The 19043-nt window shown below is 34.3% G+C and overlaps 1 protein-coding gene across 13 annotated transcripts in view; it reads right to left on the reverse strand.

Moving 5' to 3' along the window:
- Positions 1 to 19043, reverse strand: part of LOC125056004 (transient receptor potential cation channel trpm) — a 182158-nt gene that overhangs the window by 22234 nt on the left and 140881 nt on the right. For all 13 annotated transcript variants that reach the window (XM_047658880.1, XM_047658821.1, XM_047658837.1 and 10 more), the window contains 7 exons: positions 17456 to 17603; positions 14911 to 15100; positions 10353 to 10611; positions 7767 to 7950; positions 5831 to 6020; positions 3148 to 3359; positions 2441 to 2593 (listed from right to left, as the gene is read on the reverse strand). In XM_047658880.1, the coding sequence (XP_047514836.1) occupies positions 2441 to 2593; positions 3148 to 3359; positions 5831 to 6020; positions 7767 to 7950; positions 10353 to 10611; positions 14911 to 15100; positions 17456 to 17603 (1336 nt within the window). The remainder of the gene's footprint in view (positions 1 to 2440; positions 2594 to 3147; positions 3360 to 5830; positions 6021 to 7766; positions 7951 to 10352; positions 10612 to 14910; positions 15101 to 17455; positions 17604 to 19043) is intronic.

Here is a 19043-nt window from a genome sequence, read left to right on the forward strand (position 1 = left end):
AAGCATATTATATTAGTAAGTGTTATGTAATAACATTTAATTTAATCTTATGTCATCAAGTTCAAACAATTATTGACTTTAGTGTGTGTTAGTGTAAATTATATGAAATAACAATTTCTCTGTTTAGCGAAGTAAATCGTGACAAATTATTATAATATTCCCGTTTGTTTAAGGCCTGAGCAAATTCAACAATGTAAAACTTTATTTAATGAATTCTCGCTCTGTTTAATGGCGCTGTAAAACACTGAGGTTTCGGAAGATTTATGCTTACATTAACTGCCTTTGGTTATTAAATTATCTTATATATTTCTATTGTGAACAAATTCATTTTGAGCATTTATTTTTCTTATTTTTCAGTTCTAGGAAATTGAAACATAATCAAAGACAAACGTAGCAGTCGTAGCTCCAAAGTAATGTTTTGGCTGCGCAATTTGAATGCTACGCAGCGCTACGTAATTCACTAGTTAAACTGGTCTGACCTACTCTCGTAGACATGAGTTAATAATGGAGTAAATCCTTCGAGGTGTTTATTTATTTAAAACCAAAAAGTTTTTAGGGTAAATACTATTTATTCTACGATATTTTGTGTGCGTGACTTAATATTATATACAACGAAGTTACGTAATATTTTAGTTCTGCAACTGAACGGCTAGTACTAAAAGTTTTTATACAATTAAACTATTACGTTCCATTTGACGACACTTTTTTTTTAATTTAGTAAAAGGTACTTCATAAATAGTTTGATTTGGGTTTCTGTTATAAATAAAAACAACGCTTTGTGCTCCCCTTGAATAGTATATTATTCAGAAGGGCATTTTTTATTCAACAATTACCCGGGGACCTTACGAAGCTCCCGTTTATAGTTCAATTTTCCTTTTATATAAACTCGAAATAAAACTGGAAAATAGATCCAATATAAACATAAAACTCGTGGAAGGAGGAAGCTTATAAAATAGCCGTAAAGTTCAAATAGCTCACATCACAGAGACAAAGAGTGCTTCAATATCGAGTGCTTTGTGTTATTTAAATATCTTATTAAAAGGTTTCTTAGTTACAAGAAAAGTACGAAACTGAATAGATAACTTATTTAAACAGTAGAAAGATATAATCTTCATAGCCATAAGGCTATTTGGTTCTAATGATTTATGTGTATGTATAAAAAAGAAACAAATGTAACACACATTTGTTTGTATATTTCTTTAAGGCAGAAGTTGCCGTGTTATTTACTAGTAGACTTTAGACCATTAAAAAAAATTCAATAATAAAGACAAACTAAGCTATTAAATATATATTATATATTGTTTTTATTCGGGTTTTTAGTTAATTAGAATATTATTGAACCTTTACCCAGTTATACGGTGAAGTAAGTATTTAAACGAACTTTACTATATCGCACACGTCAATTTGAAAGTTCAGTTTTTGACAGCTTGAACGCTTTTGTTAACTACACATATTCTACCGAATGATTCTTGTTCAAATTTCCATTTATTTCCAAATACGCTCACGGGGCGCTATCTCTTTCCAAACAAAAAAACAATTGTTACTATTACCATTGCTATAAAATTTACATATTGAGCTAATTCTAAAGTGTTAAGTTTTGAAGTATACGTGTAACCAAAAAAGCTTGCAGCTTAAGTAAGTTTAAAATGTAAATAAATTCAAAACTTATGTAGTAATATATACGATATTGTGTACTAAAAAGCGTAGATATTCCTACAGAAAGTGTGTGTTTGTACGAAAAGTCAATATTAAACACCTGCGTCTTCTCCGTTTTACCCAACGGTCCCGGAGGTATTATCTTCTTTATTGACAGCGTTCGCCGTTTAATCCCGACCTACACAGTTTATAGTCCGAACAATGAATTTAGTTTTTTCATAAGAAAGTCTATCTGATTTTATATTAATCTATTCATCAGGTCAGATAACAATACTTCAATGTCATATCAATTTAACCTTTAAAACACCGAATGTTTTAAATTTAACGTTTTTACTTTAAACCTTCAACGAATTTAATATTCATATTGAGAAAAATATCAGCCTACATAGTGAGAAGCACTGAAAAATTGTGTTTACGCTGAGAAATAAGACTTCTTTATTACTGAGGGCCAATATGATAATTAGAAATATATCATAATTAGCTATTTCGGATTATATAAACATATCCACCAATTCCTTAAATACGTAGGTTTGGATTTATGATTGTAGATTAATGATGTTTAATGTCTATCTATTATATTACGTTGACAATCGATATCATAATTGAAAATTATTTTTTTATTTCGGAATGTAATAGTAATATACATTTTCCTTTAATACGTCGATATATATAAGCCTATTTATTACCGTGATATTGCAACCTCTACATTCATATATAAACAATCACAAATCCATTGGGAAGGCAGCGACAAAAGCGTAATGGTAAGCAACAGAACAGTAATTACCTCAGCGTCATTCGGGTCCTTTGTGCTTCTATCATCCTCTATACTCTCGTTTTCCAAATGCTCCTCCTCAGTCTGCGGCATCAGCTGCAGCTCTTCCTTCGACTTGAACTCCAGTTGGAGTATGTAGAGTGGACACAGCAGGCACAGTATTACCTTTTTACAAAGCCGATGTGGCAAACTAAACGCTGCTACTATCACTTAAGCTTTACATGCTACGTTAACTAGGGACGCCAACAACCTTTGTGTTTAAAAAAACTATAGCCCTATTGGATTTTAAACCTATATTTGATAACAAATATCGTAATGAAATTCTGAATACAGGGAGTTTCTAATACTTGTTACGGGTTTTATATTTATATTATAAACAGGCAATGACGTTATAGTCAGTCAAGTTTTTATACATTAACTTATGAAGTCATCAAAATTAAAAAAAAGGAATAGTTCATCGACAAATTTTTAAACACAAAGGTTTTAAAATTAAAACCGTAATCAGCGTCTGCATGCAAACCGTATAGTCCTACAACGAAGTGACACTTAATGAAATGTCATATTTGATTATCTGTCACCTGTCAAACTTCGTCGTAAAACTATATGACACACAGACATAAATATCGTTACGGCGGCGTTATAACCTATGTTACAACTACGACGTGCCAAGTTGTGCGTTAATAGGAAATATAAAGAGATTATAAATGTGTTAAAGTTACCTTTAGGTTGGTGTTCTTGCGGGTTCGAAGGCCCCCCATCCACAGATCAGCTAGGATTATTTGAGAACAGGGATGAGCCAGTAGAGCTCTGTGATTAGCGGCTACAGCAAGACTTAGACAAGTCTGACCTGACCAATTCTGGAGTTCACATGTAAGGAGTTGCTGTGCTTGGTCATCGTCTTGTCGATAACAGTAATCTAACAATTCCAGTGCTGTAAAAAAATCCTCGTATATAGTAAGGAATATAATCGTCTTACACAGAACCACCTCACCTTGGAAATGATTTATGTAGGAGACATAGAAACCTCAATTATTTTTACAACAAATTACTCTTATCCCTGATAGACTCGAAACGATATTATGGAACCGGCAAGCTTCACGTTTTGCGTTTAATAATCAGGTGATTATTAGTTACAACTAACAAGATGGCCGCCATTAAGAAATTATAATTATTGTTACCAAATTATGGATTGAATAAAGTATGTAATATAAAACACATTATGTTCGAATAAAGGGTACTTAATATATTTGTCTTACTTATTACATGAAAATAAGCGGCTTGAAATATTAAGAAAAGCATCGCGAGGATAGTGGCTCGTCTTATGTTCGTTAATAAACATCAAGAATAATTATGGTAAAGTTCAAAAACATCTTTGTAATTAATCGCGTACAAAATTTAATTAACACTGAGTTCATATGAAAATTAATTTCATAGAACATTTTGGTAACACAAAGTTTACGGTAGTTTCCGTTGGTGGCGCTAGTAAGCACGTTTTGAGGTCAATTGTAGTGTTGCTCGTTAGGACCGCAATTACTGTTGTGCAACCGATATTTTAACATACGTTCTCAATTAAATTTTATTGTTGTTTTATTTTTGCAACGTTTTAAATAAAAACGTCATTTGAATGCAAGAAACTATTTTATTTCGCTTCGTGGACGCGGACGCCTTAGCAAAGGAGGCGACGATAACATTGGAGACGAAAATGGAATACGTAAAGATACCACTTCCTCACATCAGGAAATAAGTTAGACAGGAAACGATATCGGGGTGGGACAAACGGTACAAAGCTACCGCTGAAATACAAAAATCTTTTTAACTAATTTTATAGAGGGCTACAAAATTATTAGATAAAAAGACCTAGCTGACAAATGATACAGATCTTAATGGGACATGGGGCGTTTGCTGATTTCCTTCACAGACTTGAAAACAAATCCGTCATGTACCAGTCAGACAGAGATGCATCTCATTATATTATAATGTCCTGTATTTGGAGACTCCAGGTACGATCTGGAGCAATGGATGGATTTCTGCAGTAAGATAGTGAAATGAGTCACAGCAATAATAGCGTAGCGGAGGCGAGACGACGGGCCCCCACTTCTATGAATATAGAATAGGAATAGTAATCTTAATATATATAAATTACGTGTCACGTTGTTTGTCCGCTATGGACTCCTAAACTACCGAACCGATATCAATCAAATTTGCACACCGTGCAGTTTGATCTAACTTAAAAAATAGGATAGCTCAATATCTCAATATTATTTTATAGCAAAATATTTGTTTATTATTTAATAGTCACAATTTTAACAGATGGCGCTGTGTTTAAAGTACCATCGTTTCACATAAGCTACAATTTAATGGCATAACCACCAATAAAGCATGGTGGTCCCCATGACTTGTGTTCTCCTACCGTTTCCCTTGAATAGGTTACTACTATGTAATATAACAAAAACCTTAGCCACAGCTTGGCCGGTCTGCAAGTATGCATATATTAGGTAATTTCTTTATATATATTGGTACAAAATATGTTTATAAAACAAGGTGACGCACCACAAGAGTCTGGGATATTGGGAAAATCTATTAAACAAAGAAAATACACATGAATCGTGAAAATATAGAGTATGGCCTTAGTGCGTTCTGTGTTCAGTCTCGGCAAAACAGTTCTCGAGTTTCTAGGTAAAAGTTGCATAGGTGTGTCTGCCGGTTTGTGGGCATTATGGGGCTTCAAACCCTAGTTCAATGTTTCCTTATTAAAGAAGATAACCTTCAATACTCTAAACCTAAAGAAAATTACTTTCAATTTCTAGATTGTGTGTTTTAATAATCACGACATATTTCAATAATTACAAACGATTTAATTAACATGTAAAAGATATAGCCTAATAAGTAAGTTTCAAATGTCAATCAATTGAACTCATACAGAAATAAGTAATTAAAAGTTTTCTCATCTCAACCTCAGATCTTTGGTGTATCTTAAAAGCTATCTACCATATATATCTGTATACAAAAGATATAGAATACGTGACAGTCATGTAATATTAATTTTGGTTAGATTCAATGACGCGATTTTGATTTTACAAGCAAGTGGGGTCATCTGATGTTAAGTGATACTGCCGCCCATGCCAGAAGGCTCGCAAGTGTGTTGCCAGCCTTTCAGAAATTGGTACGCTTTTTTCTTGAAGGACTGTAAGTCGGAAATACTTCAGTGGACAGCTGGTTCCACATAGCGGTGGAGCGCGGCAAAGACTGCCTTAAAAACGCTCAGTTGTGGAACGACGGATGTCCAGGTGATACGGATGGTATTTTGTATTCTGCCTTGACGTCCGATAATGAAACTGACAGAAACAGGAATAAACACTCCTAGGAATTTTGTTATAAGACCTGTTTTCTATGTCTACCAACCTTTGGTCTCAAACTCCTTTCCGTAATGACGTAGTTCCTCATATACTTCCGTCTCCATATCGTCTTCAGCTGCCTCATGAGCCATGGCCTTGTAAAGCTTACATGCTACCAGAGACTTGGCAAGAGCTTCCTCCCCGTGCGTCCACATTAGTAACGCCATCTGGTGCCGCTTAGTCAAAACTGCCCACATCTAAAGAAGTATTATCATTTTCTTAAATTGGAAAAATCTAAACAAATCATATAATACCCTCATCAGAAAATGTGATTAGTTTTTATAGGATCTGATGACAGATGCTTGTGTCCTTTTAAAACTCTGTGTAATTATTATTTAGTTAGCATAATTTCTAAAGCAATACATCATACCTAAACCCTGATGATACTAGACACTGGGTAGTAAATCAGAGCGTCAAGTTATTGTCAATGTGAATGTTATTAAAATATAAATGTTTATTAGTAATTATAACAATAAAATATACAGTATTTACAATTTTTTTAACCTACATAGTAATAATAAAAATAATTAAAAATTAATAAAAAGAAAATTAAAAAGTTTGGTCCCTGTGGCAGTGTACCTTTAACGCTGGCCAACTTAAATCTTTAATTAACCCCACGGCCCAAGAATCTCCCCACGGTCAAGAGGGAACAAAATCGAAGTTGGAGGAATAACTCTTATGTTTGAGCCGTTTATTATTTTCCGCCTGCTCAGCGGCCCCAGCTTTTTAACTTCGAAAGAGGTCCGAGATAAATGTGAGACCGGGAAAACGTGTCCACATGCTACAGATGTAGCATCCCAAATATGTAGAATGTAAAATACCTATTTAATATATATATTTTTTAATTTAAAACCAACCTAAACCGTAAAGTGAAGGGTTTATAAATTAATGCATAATTAAACTGCGTGTGTGTGTCGGCACACACATTTTATAGAAATAAACTTCTATAGATCTTGACAAAAAGTGCGCATCCAATTTTATGATACATCTACATTCTCTATTCGATCTAGTAAAAAATTTCTACCCGAAAACTAGCTTTAAGATTTATCGTTTGAAATCGTGATATACCGACACATCAATCCAACTTTTATTTCATTTGGAGCAGGCAATCGCTCCCTTTGATGTACGAGCCATACTATAATACTCTATTCATTCTATTAAATGTTGAAATTCACGTAAAAGGTGCTTTTAACCTAGAATATTTCACAGTAAAGGAACTTGGTGTGAATAAATTTATTGTACCTATTATTCCTAGTATTAATGATACTGATTGAACGAATGGTTTTATTGTAGTAAAGATTGCTACTGAGATGCTTAAAAAAATATGTTTTGAAATAAAAGTAACAAATAATTTGATTAGTAGGCAATATTCTTATATATTTACTAGCTGACCCGACTAACATTGTTATGTTATGTATATTATTTCTAAGAAACATTGTTTTAGTTCCATAAAAATAACTATCTGCTATAATAAAAAATAGGGGTTGATCGTAGAGGGGTGTAAATTAAGGGTTGTATGTATTTTTGTATGCTGTATAATTTTTTTTTTCTAAAAATTAAAAAAATTAAACACCCCTTATCACATAAGTGACTTAAGGGTTTGAAAGAGCGATAGTAGCCGATTCTCAGACTTACTAAATAGGCATAAAAAATTTCATAAGAATCGGTCGAGCCGCTTCGGAGGAGTGAGTGAGAGGACTACGAACATTGTGTAAGCCAATATTATAGATATTTCAAGCAATTAGTAAAGCAAAGTATGAAAGTACCGACTGCAGCGCCATCTGGCGGGCTGATTTGTGAATCTAAACCATTCCCAGATCCCCTTGAACACACACAAAAAATTTCATCAAAATCGGTCCAGTCGTTTGAGAGAAGTTCAGTGACATACACACTCACAGAAGAATTATATATATAAAGATTTATCATCGCTCACAACGACTTACCAAAAGTTCGTTGAAAGGATAATCGAATAGCGCCATCTCTGTGGTGACAGGCATGAAGCCAGTGATGAGTGACAGGCCACCAGCGTTGTGACGAGTGAAGGAAGCACTATTCCGGTGAACATTCACACTCTTGTTCATCACCTTCGCGTAAATGGGACGAAACTTGCGCCGTGTGTAGTAGCACCTAAAACAGTAAAAAACAAGTAATTTTTTTATAAATCCACAATTTGGGTTAGGTATCTCGACATAACATAATACTCGTACACATCCATATTAATTTCATATAAGGCCGGTAACGCACTTTCTTAAAAGGCCGGCGAAACACTTGCAAGCCTTCCGGCAATGTGAGTATCATAAAAATTATATTGGTCATTAAATCCAGTTGTATTAAAATGGATTACTATATTTATATATACCTATCTATAACTGATTCTAAAATTAAACAGAGGTATAGCAATATATAAAAATTACCATTGTATTAAAAAATATATGGCTTTTATCAACATAGCATTCGGAAGAGGAAGCTATCTATCAACGCCAGGGGCTCATGAAAATTCCGTCACAAAAAATAACACTGAACTCATTCAATTTACTGTAAAGGCTGATTCACGCTACACCGTGTCGCGACCGGGCCGGGCCTCGGCCGGGACACGGCCACCGTGCGCCGTCCTGGACATTGATTCATGTTACACCGGGCTGTTTGGGTGTACGCACGTACGTGCTTGCACCACTATATCTGTTTTTGTCAGCTAGTGATTTCATCTGTCGATAGACTTGACGCTTAAGTAATTATGCAATTTTCACAATTTGAATTGGCAGCTATTGCAATTGCCATCAATGACGAAGTATTAGAAAAACGAAGCGAAAGTACTAAAAGAAGATCGGGTGTACATCCAACCTGGAGAAAGCGAGAAGCAGAAGGGGAATTTTCTTTACTTTACAAAGAATTAATATACGACGAGAGCAAGTTTTATGGTTATTTTAGAATATCTAAAGAATGCTTTATTCATTTACTTGAAAAATTAAAACCAGATCTAACCAAAAAAATTACAAGATTTCAAAAGCCATATTTATCGTACATAGAAAAAATTCAACCTCACTAAGATTTGACGTTGGGTGCCCGGGCGCCTACGTTCATGTTACGACGTGCCGGGGCCGGACCGTGCCGGAGCCGGGAAACAATACCCACCGACATTACAACGCCGTGCCCCGGCCGTGCCCCGGCCGTGCCCCGGCCGAGCCACGGTCAGGCATGAATTACTTCATACAAAAGTATATCAATAATGTTAGACCGTGCCCCGGCCGGGGCACGGCCCGGTCGAGACACGGTGTAGCGTGAATCAGGCTTAATGCTTGCTGACTACAACAGATTTCAATGAAAATCGATCTCTGTTTCGGATAGGGCAACTTTTATTGTTACAAAAGTGTATAAAATAAATATTAAATACTTTGCTCAAATTTGAATTTTTCTTGAATCAATAGTCAAAGTCAAAATGTTTACTTAGTTTGCTGTCTGTAGGTAAAAAAATGGCCAGCCGAGTAGCTTGTCCATTTATTTAATATTTTTCAGTTTTTTTGTTTCACGACGTTGTGGTATTGATAGACAAATTTACGTATGACAAGGTATGGTCTACAGATTTTTATCACCGAATAGCCATTAATCATAAATTGCTGTTTCTACCGAACCTGATTATACATAATACAGGATCTAGTACAGGATCCAATTGCTCATCTGTAGCTATTTTTTTTAAAAAAGTTCATTTTCTGATATTAATTTACAACTATATTATGTTTTATTTCATAAATTTTACGTCATTTTTACATTATCTATACTAATATTATAAAGAGGAAAGGTTTGATTTTTTGTTTGTTTGAAATGAATAGGCTCCGAAACTACTGGACCGATTTCAAAAATTATTTCTCCGTTGGCAAGCTACACTATTCCCGAGTGAGATAGGCTATGTTTCATTTTCAAAAAAAATTAGGGGTGCTTACTAACTTGAATAATCTAAACCAAGGTGTAAAAAAATAAACAAAAAACTTCCTTCAATCTCGTGCGCTGCGAAAACTATTAATGATAGAACAAAATGATGTATAACATTTTTTTCAGGACACATCACTATCTATAAAAAATATCGCGACAGCACGTCCCTATCTTTTTTAGTTACGTCACAATAAGCGTCCTTTTATTATTTTTTTTTTATTAAAATACCACCGCTAGAAAAGGCTCTTTTTCATACCTAGGTATTGATCCTTATCAAAATAAATACCAACGTTTCACATAAGCTACAATTTAATGGCATAACCACCAAAAAAGCATGGTGGTCCCCATGACTGATGTTCTCCTGCCGTTTCTCTTGAATAGTTTACTACTATGTAATATAACAAAAATCTTATCCACAGCAACGCTTGGCCAAGTCTACTAGTAAATTATATTTAGAAAAATAGAAACCTGAACCATCTTAGCAAAAGACACCTATTTGGTATTACGTTTTAAACACGTTTGATAATTATCATATACAAAAATGAATACATATATTTGTGCAAACCGGAAACGCTAATAGAAATATATAGTTAATCTCTCACCTGTAAGCTCCTCCCATGAGTTTGTTGATGACTAGCCCAATATCATGAAGAGTGTACACATATCCTCTGGGCAAATGGGGTCTCACATCCCTCAGAATATACTGCAGAGTATTACTGGGCCCACTTTTAGTGTTATAAAGCTCTTCTAAACGTGGAATTGTCAGGAATTTCCTCATCGACACTCCATTCTCCAGAAGCAACTTCACGAAATCTAACCTGTCGTGTTCAAGCGCCTGCATCATGGCTTCGTCAAGTGCACCTAAAATTATATGACTATTTAAAATGTTTCTTTGAATAAAATCAAGGTTACCTGAGAATTAAAAATTATTTACGTGATACGACTAAAGAGTCCTGGGAGACCTGAGTCATTCCCACTGCCTGCCACTCCTTCTTACCGATAACGTTGTGTCTGGTCTAAAAGTAGTAGGTAGTATAGTATATAGTCGGCTATATACTAGATATAGAGCAGTGTTGGCCTAGTGGCTTGAGCGTGCGACTCTCATACCTTAGGTCGTAGGTTCGATCCCCGGCTGTGCACCTTGCTCCTAACATTTGCTCGAACGGTAAAGGAAAACATCGTGAGGAAACCGATGTCGGTTTCCTCACGATCTGAGATACTCACTATCTGAGATATGTATCTCAGACACAAAAAGTCGACGGCGTGTGTCAGGCAGGAGGCTGATCACCTACTTGCCTATTAGATTTAAAAATGATCATGAAACAGATTAACCGATTAAACAGACCTAAAGAGGTTGTAGCGCCACTGATTTATTTATTTTACTAGATATATCATAAATCAGTATTTTTATGAAACGATAGTCAAACGTTTTGCGTGAACAAAATATCGTTGTTTTGGTCGGCTTGTCACGTTTTAAAAAAAATTCTAGAACAAAATAGAAGGACAGTTTAATTTACGGTTTTAGCTATTACTTCGTGGAAGTTTTTTCATAGAATTACAATATGAGAAATAATAACGTGATTCTAATAATCTAATGTTGGAAAAAATACTAACCTACACAAAAGAACATGATTCTACGGACGTAAAATCCTAAGATCGTGACTATTTCCGGCGTAGACGAATTACGTCGTAACCATTGTTTTACCTTAATTACTAAAATTTTGCTAATTGAAGCAAAAATTTACTGACAAGTACATGGCGATTTAAGTGCGCAATTAGGAAAATAAGAACTCAACGTTATATTTCTATAAAACCTTCGCTTACGTAACATCATACAAATATCTAAGATATATTTATATAGATTTCGTTGCATGAAAAACAGTACAATTAAAATAGTTAAATAAAATGGGGACATCTGGCAGTTTCATTCAAACACTGTGGGAAAAAAAATTTAAGGTGAGCAGAAGGAAGTGCAGTACTACATAAGATATACAGTTACTTAGATAAATATACATAAAGAATGAAACAAAACAAAGCAATTAAAACATATGTACGAACTACAAATATATACATACTGATATGAACTATAATTTACATTGGTTCGACTATATATTTCGTTTCTTACTACCTACTATTTAAATACTACAATGGAGGAGTCAAACACCCTTAGATAAATTTATAAATTGCAAAATTCATTAAGTTCTGTTTCCAAGTTTTATAGGAGTCAGACAAAAGCAATTCGTTAATATTCTGATAAGCTTTTATATTTTACACCCTTTGTCTCCATTCAAACCACCTGAGGTTTATTGCTCTTCATTATATTAACTCAATATGAGTCTGGAGACTGGTTGGCTTGAAAGTTGATAAATAGTTCAACCAGACTGATAATTAACTTGTGACACCTGATATCGCTTTTGGAAGGAATTTATATTTTGAAATTTCTCTCCTTTTTTTAAAGTATTCTTTCTTAACATTTCGTAGGCCACTGCTACGAACGGTAGCAAGGGCCTACGAAACTGTAGCTCGTGAATTAACGCATTCTAATAACAGACTATTACCAAACTAGAAGTTTTTGAACAATTTAAAAAAGAAATATAGCAATTTTAAGGTAGCATTCTTATGATAAATAACAATAATTTTATTTTTCTTATTTAAAATTATAGTATTGATAACGGACTAAGATTACACTACTTCAACCAAAAGACTATTTGTGAAAACACTTGGGGCTTTTATTAATTAATTCCAGATCCATTAAATAGCCATACAAAATGTAAATTATTTTAGTTTATTAGCCAGTATATAAAACGTTAGCAAAGTCGCACAACAAAGCGTTAATGTAGTCATTTTCAAAATATAAATTACCTATTTTAGCTGAGTTCATACTGCGGGAAAGGATAATATATGCACTAATTATAATTTTATTATTAATTTGGAGAATTTATGCATCATAACCGTGTATAAAACAAGTATAAATGTGTGTACATCGAGTTAAAATCCTAATAAAATAAGAATAATACAATTTACTTGATAGATTAGATTTACTTGAAACACTTCAGAGGACAGCAGCTTCCACATAGTGGTGGAGCCCGGCAACAATTGACTTAAAAAACGCTATGATGTGGAACGACGGACGTTGAGGTGAAAAGGGTGGAATTTCGTATTCTACGTCGACGTCCGATGATGACACTCAGCTGCAGGTATTAAACCGAACATAATAATCAGGCAGAAACAGGAACTAATTTAAAATTAAAATAATAATATTATCCAGTATAGTGTGCTCACAGTAAGCACTACGTATGTACGTACGTAAATTTCGAATGTATTCGATTATTTTGACCGAATAAATCTCTAGCGAAGTTTTATTAAAAATTACCCGAACGCGGTCGTTGAACCATAAAAATCTACCCTTTGAAGGTTATTTCAGTCACGGAATATTGAAAACAGAATAATATACAAAGGATTTTACAAAGCACCATTTCAAGTACTTGTTTATTCAAATTGATCGTGGCTACTATTTGAAAAGCTTTCATTTACTCAAAATGGGACGGCTGAGGCAATTTAATTTGGCAATTCTTGAACTTTTAATAATGTTCTAAATAATATAGATAAAGAGACTCTTGGGCTGTGAGGTTCAAGTGCACAGGCGCTAATTAAAGATTTAAGTTAGGCGCCTGGTAGATAGTACCGGTGACCCCAGAGCTGGTGCTTTCCTTGCTCAACGAATAAGTATCCCAATATAGCGAGGAAATGCTGCCAGTGTTAAAGGTACACTGCCACAGGGACCAAACCAAATTTGATTGTTATATTTTAATAAACGATCATTTGATGAATATTTATGACTTTTTTTATTTGTGATATATAGAGCAGTGTTGGCCTAGTGGCGTCAGTGTGCGACTCTCATCCTTGAGTTCGTAGGTTCGATCCCCGGGATTACCAATAGACTTTCTATGTGCGCATTACAACATTCCCTCGAACGGCGTGTGTCAAGCAGAGAAAGTTGATACTTGCCTATTAGATTGATAAACAGACACAGAAATATGAGACCCAGACCTCAAGAGGTTGTAGCGCCACTGGTTTGTTTTTTTTTGTTTTAGATATATCAAGTACCAATACACGTTTTGTAGAACTCTGCCTTTTGATAAGATTTGTGATAGTATTTCTAATGACTAAATATATACAATATACATATTGCAAAATCTATTAATTATTGCGGTATTTGCGGTAAAATGGTCAACTTTATTAAAATCGAAATATTTAATAATCGTACTACAAATATTGGCAAATGCCCGGAGCTATAGACTAATTGGCTACGAGTGTAGATCTTTCTTGAACTCCTCTTTTATATAATATTAGAGAGCCTTATAATAAATGTAATATACAATTGCTAATGATCAGTTGAAAATATATAATATGCTGTAGGAATTACTCGCAATCAGCGGACCTTTGATGTTTTTAATTAATTCAATATACGGGCAACTATTTGTAACACAATATTATAAAGTGTAATACATAGGTAATAGGGATACTTCTCCACCGTAGGCTAATATTTTTATAGATAATTATTTAAAACGCTAATATCACAGACATCTTACAGGTTGTCAATTGTCAATTATTAATAATTGTCAATGTGTCAAAGTCAATGTCATTGCATTGAATTGATCGTTGAGTTCAGTTGCTCTCTGATCGGCGCTGCATCGGACATGTGCAATGATTTATTTTTAAATTAAATCCAAATGTGGGATCACGATAGTGATAGCTATATAATATAAATACATAATAATATAATATAAATATGTAATATATAGATGCGACACATATTTTATTATTATGATGATTATTATTGTACAATTGTGATGATAAAAATTAATCCGGAAAAGATACATTTTGAAAATATAGTTAACAGAAATATTATTTATTCGAATAATTAATAATTACGGATAATGAATGGAAAAAAGCGACAAGTGCAATGATTATTTAAAACGTAACTTTTAGTACCAATAAGCAGTAGAGGTAGAAAACTGATGTTATTTTTTTTTATTTTCTCTTTAATATTAGTTTAATTTGCAACGATTAACAACAACTAAGAAATTTTAGTTGTATAATATCATGGTAATAAAATCACAACTGAATTGAACTCGAGTTTAAAATAAAGAAACCCACCTCGAGGCCATTCCTGTCCGTACACGAAGATCTCGGATCTTGCAATATCCACTCGATTCCAAGTAAGAGCAAGAGACAGCTGCTCACTTGGCGACAGATGTTGAGCTCTGAACAATGCCGTCAATATCACCTGATCTAGCTCCTGGACTTCGCCACCTTCTGCGCGTTCTTGGATACGGAAGACCGTGATCTGAAAACAAAATGTTATTAAAATAAATTCGGAATGCTGCAGCTGTTGTAGTACTTTCTCTTCTTTTCTGTATATTTCTTCCATCTTCATTTGTCATTAAGACGTCTATAATCATAACATTGTGGTCCGTAAACTCAAGATGATATAAAAATTAATTTAATGATTGTTGTATAAATTTAATGTTTGACCCTAAATGTTATATTTTAGTATGGGATACTAATTCAATTGTAATTGCGTATTGTGTACAAATCCTATATTAATGAATGATTCAATATATATTTTACGTCATGAGTAAGCTACATTAAAAAGAATTTGTTAATAAAACAATCAATTAATAATGGTTTATCGGATTAAACAATACATCGAACCTGACGCAACACCGCACACGGACTCCACTGCCATATGCCGACAGCAAATTGTATCTTATTTCGGCCATACAAAGCGCAGAGGCGATGAGAACTTGGAAAAACTGATCGTGGTTGGTAACAAAAAGGCAAAAGATCACCAACCAGATAGATCAAGGTTCTCATCGTCCTTAAATCTGTACACTGTCATAAGAGAGACGCTCGACAGAAACCGGTGGAAACAGATAGTCCGCTCTAGATGCTTCGTTACTGACCACGACGCTCAGATATGAGCTGCCGATTAAAGAGAGAGAGAGACGGATTAAAATAAAAAACTAAATCACCTAAAAACACGACACTTGAAAAGTCAGGATTAACCGTTCAATTGAATTAGCAAAATGCTTTTATAGAGGCATTGAATTTTATAGAGAATTTCTTTAAAGTTCTGCAATCACCAGACCAGCGCAATATTTAATTCGATTTATGAAGGCGACGTTCTACAGGGAGAATTTAAAAAGACGCAATTTTTTTCATTTCAACTGTGTTATAGAAATAAGTAGTTTTCAAATTTATTTATTTAAAAAACTTCCTTACTACGTACCTTATATTATTTAATGGAGAACGAATCTTTTACGGTTTCCACAAATAGATATACCAATAGTATGGTTTAAAGTAAATTAATTAATATAATAATGACAATAGAAAAGGTCATAAATAAACTGGCCAAACACGAGATCCACGCGGGCTGGTATCTAGTTAAAGAATATAAACGGGCAATTTTTACAATTTTTTTAATGTTGAATGATCAACAGAGGTTTTAAACCTAAAACCAGAATGAAAGTGCAGAAATTAAATTAATGCTGCCAGGAACCGCACTAGTTTTTTATTCCTAGTTTTCGAATCGTTCCCGAAAGCGTTCAATACGAGAACATTGTTTACAACCGCAATGATTACTGAATCGAGATTGTGTTCCGTTCAGTTATTGCTTTATGTAGCACGCACAAAATATAGAGCATGTGTAGTTGATAAAATTGAAAATTAAAACCTTTATTGATTTAGATTTAATGTTTATAAACCTTGAAAGATATACAAATCGAAATTACTAACCTAAAATCTCTTATTCAAAAGCCGTTAAACACCATGCCTCTGTGCCTGTGAGGCTACCACATATTGAGAGGACTAGATCAAAATTAGGCGTTGGCGATATATTATGTCATTAGGGTTCTTTCTAAGGTACATGTCGGGTGTGTTCGTCGCAGGAAGACCTTGAAGTGCACGCTTCATTCCCGTGGTTAAACCTAACGTGGTTCAAAGCCACGGTTAACCCACAGTATTCCCTGTGACAGGAATGTTCAACGAACGGACGGCCCCTAATGGAACTGTCAATTACCGTAAAAACGTATGAAAGAGGGTTGCTAGGATTATTTAATGGAAAAAGATGACCTGTTTTCGATTCTCCTAATTTAACTTGGATTGCAACGTCGGCGAAAACGACGTCAATTAAAATTTAACTCTATTTGAAGGAGTTAACGTTCATATTAGCTCAACAAAGTTAGGAGTCAGCACAATACAGGTGCACGAAAATGTATACCTTATGAGCTTTGCAATAAAAATTAAATTCAGTCGTATCTTTAGAAGTTCTAGTGCTATCGCTGTTGTGAGATTCAAATAGATTTATCTATGTACTTCAATGCAATCTGGATCATACAATAAACCCTTTGTACATAGATGTTTTAATCTCTGCAGGAGGGAACATGTCTTTACTCGTACTTATTTATCCTCAAATGTAAAAATATGTATGAGGACCTTACATCTTTTCCATAAGTAAAATATACATCAAGAAGTATCTGTATGTACCTTGGACTGACGGCTGTTGTACAATGTTGAATGTATTGAATTTAATTAATTTTAGAACTTTAGGTAGAACTTGTTTGCGCCTACAGGCTGTGGACTCACTGAGTTAGGCCTAGTTCTATGAATTATTGGAATAATCAAGTAGAAAATAAGTTACCAGATTCTTCTTTCTCGTACACTGAAGTAGTTCGCTGTACAAGCACTCCGCTTGCTGCAAGCCCACTTCGAACGTCTTCTGTATGGTGCTTATGAGGTAATCACGCATCGACTCCAGGACAGTCTGTTCCCCCGTTTCTGATGCATACCTAAAATAAAATGAAAGTTTGGCACCATATAATAGAATAATTATGGTTGATTCTTGTACCCGAGGTGTCGCTTTGACACATTCCAAATAGATTATATCTTTGGTTTTTAGAAATTTTAAAGATATTTATAAGACTTTCAAAAACTGCTGAAAACTATCAAATAGATATCAAATTTAAATTAAATTACATAATTATAACAGTCGAGTTATATGCCCAGTCACTTTCCGTGCGGCTTGATCCCTTGGCTTGCGTAGAGATGTGCATCTTCTACCGCAATTACCATGGAGAGTGTTCAGAGGAGTTGTTCGGACTAATACCTGGAGCTGAGTTTCATAATCGGACATCAAAGCAGAATACAAAATGCCATCAGTATCACCTCGACGTCCGTCGTTCCACAATTGATTGTTTCTTAAGGTAGTTTTCGCCGCGCGAAGTGATTAGTGGTGGTCACTATGTGGAACCAGCTGCCCACTGAAGTATTACCGACTTCAAGAAAAGAGCGTACCAATTCTTACAAAGGCCTGCAACGCACTTGCGAGCCTCCTGGCAATGAGTGTCTTTGGGCGGCGGTATCACTTATAACATCAGATGAGCCTCCTGCCCGTTTGCCTCCTATTACATAATAATAATTACATTCCGGAAAGGAGAAGAAGGAAAAGATTGAAAGGATGAGCGTTTCGCTTGGTTTTTTTCAACATAATATATTAACAATCCTTAATTTTTAGAATCGTGTAATTTGACGACACTTTATTGTATAAAATCAGTAAAAATTAGGCTATGCTATCTTATAAGCGATCTGTTTCAGGTAAATAATAAATATTTTAAAGTAGCACACACCTTTCAGTTCTAGACATAATATCATTAAATACTCCACGAAACTGGAGTTAAAATATGATGCGGTTTTTAAAAATTTTAACAAAAATGCAAACTTATTATGCCAGCCATATTCGCGTTCCAGTTTAAAACGTTGCAGTATATTCTTTGTTCCATATTAACATAGTAAAGGAAGATAAAAGAGTTTTAAAACATGAGTTCCGTCTTACATATACTATGATAATTAAATAAAATATAAATATATTTAACGCTAGTCCCTTACTAAGATGTTGTACGGTTTTTTATCTTTAAATATATGTACATAGTAATCCCGCTTAACTTTTCAATGACATTATAATCCCAGTAGACCCGGATTGCGTTATAGGAAATCGCGTTTTCGTAGAGGCGTTTTTTTATCAAAACCGAATTTATTTATTATAATTTAGTTTAATTTTCTAACACAAATGAAACAGGTGAAAAGGTACGCAAAACTAATTTTGAACTTGTCAAATCATTATAAATTTCACACTACAGAAATATAACTTGAGAAATATTCGCATTTTAGTGGGGAAATAGCGCGTTATATTGAGGAAGGTAATCGCGTTATAACGAACACGCGTTATTTGG

Source organism: Pieris napi, chromosome 2 (assembly GCF_905475465.1).
Source record: "Pieris napi chromosome 2, ilPieNapi1.2, whole genome shotgun sequence".
NCBI classification, from domain to species: domain Eukaryota; kingdom Metazoa; phylum Arthropoda; class Insecta; order Lepidoptera; family Pieridae; genus Pieris; species Pieris napi.